This window comes from Perissodus microlepis, chromosome 3 (genome assembly GCF_051167445.1).
Source record: "Perissodus microlepis isolate ML-2025 ecotype Zambia chromosome 3, ASM5116744v1, whole genome shotgun sequence".
In the NCBI taxonomy this organism is placed as follows: domain Eukaryota; kingdom Metazoa; phylum Chordata; class Actinopteri; order Cichliformes; family Cichlidae; genus Perissodus; species Perissodus microlepis.
In genome coordinates, this window is record NC_140463.1 from 42043995 (window position 1) to 42048800 (window position 4806).

General features: G+C 40.3%; 1 protein-coding gene across 1 annotated transcript; it reads left to right on the forward strand.

The window, feature by feature from the left end:
- The first annotated feature begins 49 nt into the window (after nt 1-49).
- On the forward strand, nt 50-4533 carry LOC146391544 (interferon-induced very large GTPase 1-like). Its single transcript, XM_084924523.1, has one exon. The coding sequence runs from the start codon at nt 94-96 to the stop codon at nt 4531-4533; it is 4440 nt and encodes a 1479-aa protein (XP_084780649.1). The 5' UTR covers nt 50-93.
- The last annotated feature ends 273 nt before the right edge of the window (nt 4534-4806 follow it).

Consider the following 4806-nt stretch of genomic DNA (forward strand, 5'->3'; position numbering starts at 1 on the left):
CGTAGCAAATTACTTGAGATTGATGAGCAGATGATTAAAGATGAACCTGCCAAGTATAAATCAGACCTCCCATGGTATTTTCTAAAGGAACTGATGATGGTTAATGTCACAGCTAGAAATATGATAAAACTTAATGATCAATCATTGATCACAGACATGCTAAACCCACTCGACATTATCACTGCTCTCTTTCTGTGTTCTGATGGTTTTGTACAGCAGGAAATGGCACTAAAAATGTCCATGTGTCAGTTCTCTGTTCCTCTGCTGCTTCCAAATTGTGACACCAATCAGTGCACACTCATGCTGTGGGCCATGAGAGACATTGTTAAAAAGTACAGACCTCAGTCTCTGTCAGAGTCCAAGGGCTTCATTGAAGACAGAATCGTTCTCTCTGAACTTCCAATGATCTCTTTTGTCAGACTGGGTGAGTGCTCCTCGTCCAAGTCAGAGATTCTCAATAAGGTTCTGAGCAATTCTCAGCAGTACCATGACACCTTTGTTCACCGCAACATGGAGTGTGGTGACCGTCCAAGAGCAATATCCAACGGACTGACTGAAATTACTTGGTATCTTCCTTGTGGAAACACAGACATTGATATTTTCAGTCAGCCAGTGGCTGTAGCTAACCTTCGTGGGGACATTGAATCTTTTGAAACACAATACTCCTTTCTGTGTCAGACATCTGCAGCAGTTTTTGTGTTCTTTGACAATTTGGACTCTGAGTCCGAGCGCAGTCTACTCACTAACATAAACCACAAGACACAGATCTTTTTGGTTGGTAATGGTGAAAGTAATTACGAGGTTTTAAGAACAGTAGCAAACAAATTGGGCTTGAATAACAACAACATCATAACTAAGAAGAAACAAAAAAATGATGCAGATTTTATACAGACTTTGAGAAAAAAAGTCAGAGATGTAGTTAAGAACTCAGCAATAAAGATCCCAGTAGAGCAGATGGCAGACATTGCACATAAACTGGGAATCCTGGTTGATGAAGACTCTCCAGAGTGCCAGACTGCAAAGAGAAATGCTGAAGCCATCACTGCAGAAATTCAAGACATCCTTAAATACAAAGAAGATCAGCTTCCACGACAAGGTGAAATATGGAAAGAACTGACCTGCTTACAGAGGGAAGAATGTCGACTTCAGAAGACTGGCTCCAAAAATATAGAAGATTACAAAAGCGAACTTCAGAAAAAGAAAAAGGAACTGCGGAAAAAGCAGAACTCTTATGACATGTTGACAGCTATGACATGTTTCATTAATGCAATATCAAGCCCAGGAACAGAGAGGTTTTATTTCCTGAAATGGATGCAAATGAACCTGGATAACCTGTCTCGTGTAAAACTGTCTGAACTTCGGGAGAAATATAAAGAAAAATGTAAGAACTCTGAGAACAAAGAGGAGATCAAAGAAATTGACAGACAAATTTCCAACAGCTCACTGGGGACTGAACACTTCTTCCGTGAAATGGGTCAGATCTATGAAGCCTCACTGTCCCTTCCACAAACAGATCCAGCACGTCAACAGTTGCAGCATCTGCCCAAACTGTGTGCAGAGTTGTTGCTTGATGGATTTCCTCTTGAGCTTGTAGATGGAGATGCATCCAACATCCCTCTCAGATGGGTGAGTGATGTTCTCTCTCAGCTCAGTGACTTGGTGTCTCCAAACAGAAAGATCCTGGTAGTCACAGTTCTTGGAGTTCAGGGCACAGGAAAGTCCACTCTCCTTAACACCATGTTTGGAGTGCAGTTTGCAGTCAGCAGTGGTCGATGTACTCGAGGTGCCTTTATGTTGCTCATCAAAATCAATGAAGACATGAAAAAAGTCCTAAACTGTGACTTCATGCTGATCATTGACACTGAGGGCTTAAAGTCACCAGAACTTGCACAACTGGACAATAGCTATGAGCACGACAATGAGCTTGCTACACTTGTTGTGGGGCTGAGTGATGTCACCATTGTTAATATTGCAATGGAGAATTCACCTGAAATGAAGGACATCCTACAAATAGTTGTGCATGCTTTTCTCAGGATGAAGGAGGTGGGCAAAAAGTCTAAATGTGTGTTCGTTCACCAGAATGTGTCCGATGTTTCAGCCCATGAGAAGAACTCACGAGACAGGAAACTGCTCCTGGAACAGTTAAATGAGATGACCCAGGCAGCAGCCAAAATGGAAAAGAAAGAGGAGAACAAGAGCTTCACTGATGTGATGGAGTACAGTCCAGACACTGGGAACTGGTACATTCCTGGACTCTGGAATGGAAACCCACCAATGGCACCAGTCAGTGTAGGCTACAGTGAGGCTGTATATGAGCTCAGGAAACACATCATCCAACTGCTGGAAAACTGTGAGTGTTCAGCTAAGGATATCTTGGATTTCAAAGAGTGGATGGAAAACTTATGGAATGCAGTAAAGCACGAAAACTTCATCTTCAGCTTCAGAAACAACCTCGTAGCTGATGCATACATGAGACTCTGCACAGAATTCAACAAATGGGAATGGGAATTCAAAACAGCAATGTACACCTGGGTAACAAATGCAGAAAAAAGAATTTCCAACTTTGGTGCAGTTGCTGTAAAATCTGAATCTTCTGACATGAGAGAATTTCTCACATCTTTGAAAAGTGAAGCCTCCACAGTGCTGTCCACATGGGAGACAAGACTTCTAGAAACTCTGAGACAATATTTTAAGAAAACAGAGGGTCATGTTTATTTGGTTGAAGGATACAAAGAGGAATTCTCAAGCAATGTAAAGAGCCTTCGACGTGAAATGGAAAGGAGTGTTTTTAATCAGCTCACAGCAGCAGCAGAAATAACACAGGAAATGATAGAAATTGATCAAATCAAAGAGAATCACATAAAAGAGATTGAAAATGCAGTTTGGGGACTGGTTCACGAATGCTGGAAAAATAATGTTCCGATGGGAGAGACAGAACTTGAAAATAAGTTTCACAAGATGTGGAAGGCCATGCTGAAGGGACTTCCTTGTTCTGAAAAACAAGCTGCACACATCTTCACAAATGCATCATCTTATCTGAAAGAAAGCCTAAAACATAAAGGGGATGTTTCAGAAGAACTTTTAGAAAAAAGGCTGGAAGATTGTGGTTTGGTGCCTTTCAGATATACAGCTGAAAGATACTCAAACAGAGGTGAGGACGTCAGTATGTTTTTGAACATTCAAGATTACATAATGGCTGCACAAAAACTGGCTGACAGCATCATAGATGCTTGCACTCAGTTTGTGAGTGAAAAAGTGAGGAGGAAAAAAATGTACTGTGACACATACATGAAGGAGATCCTACACATCACTGATGAGAACCTTGATAACAATCAGGATGTTGCAACAGACATTGAGTTTGAGGTTTCTCTAAAACTGCACATCTGTGCAATTACAGCCAGAGAGTTTAAGAAAGTGCATGAAGAAAATGATCCCTACAGATGTTTGATTAAAAACAAGGACAGGTTTTGTGATGATTTCAAACATGTGGTTAATAAAGAAGACCAATGTCAAAAGAAAGCAGAAGAATTCACCAACCAGTGCTTGAAGCCTGCTGTTAAAGACTTTATCAGTCAGTCCCTGGGTCCTAAAATCATTCATGAAATGCAGACATGTGAGCAGTTCAGCACACGAATGTTCTTCCAGTATTCAATTTTACTGGATCTGCTTTTGAAGGATGATTTTAAATACTACCAGAGATATATTTCCTCATATCAGGATTATGTAAAGACATGGATACTGAACCAAATAGTGGAGCACTGCTCAACTGTGTCAACAGTATCTGAGTTTGAGGACAGACATCTCCACTCATGTATCAGAAGCATAAAAAATGCCATCAGCAAGGCAAAAACAGAAAAGAGTGATAATGTGAAGACATTTGTTGAAGATATTTGTAAAGAATTTGGTGATACACTGGTCATTTCCAAAGATGCTCTTGGTGCTTTCATGTTTATGAACAATGCTGACAAGAAACAGTTTGCTGACTGGCTCACAGTGTCTGTGAACGAAATGTACCAAGATCTGAGAAAAGAGTTTCAAACATTGAACTTTGAAGTGAAACTACAGCAGCTCCATGTGCAGCCTGAGAATGAGTTTTTCAACAAACTGGTTGGTTGTGGCAAACAGTGTCCATTCTGCAAAGTTGTCTGTGATGCAGAAGGAGGAGCCCATGCTGAGCACTTTGCTGCAGTGCATAGGCCACAGGGTCTGGGTAAATACACTTGGCATGTAACAAAGAAACTTGTCACTGACATATGCTCTTCCTCTGTGATCAGTGGCAACAGATTTAGGTGTGCTGATACAAATCGTAAATGGCACCCTTACAAGAATTACAAGGAAATTTACCCAGACTGGAAAATCACTCCAGATTCGAGCCTTGAGGCATCGGACTACTGGAAATATGTAATGGCAAAGTACAACACGGACCTTGCCAAAGAATATAATGCAAACCCTGCTGATATTCCTGAAAGTTGGAATGACATCACAAAAGAGCAGGCAGAAAAAAGCCTCAAGAAATCATTTAACATCAAGTAACAACTTACATACCTTCTCCTTTTTGTTCTTGTGTACAGAAGAACACATCCCAGATATTGTAATTTTTGTTTTTGTGAGATAGAAAGGAAAACTAGTATTTCATAAGACAAACCTTAAAATATAAAAACTAAAAAAAAAATCTCAAGCTAATCACTAGCTCATGTACATTCACACATGCATATGAACATCCTTTTGCTTTGTTTCAGATAATCACTATGTGTGTTATAGATGACTCAGTCTCCATGCTTTTAATAGGACAGTCAAAATGAAAAT

Excerpts from the sequence above, each read along its gene's own strand:
- LOC146391544 (XM_084924523.1), top strand. The coding sequence starts at position 94 with ATGATGGTTAATGTCACAGCTAGAAATATGATAAAACTTAATGATCAA.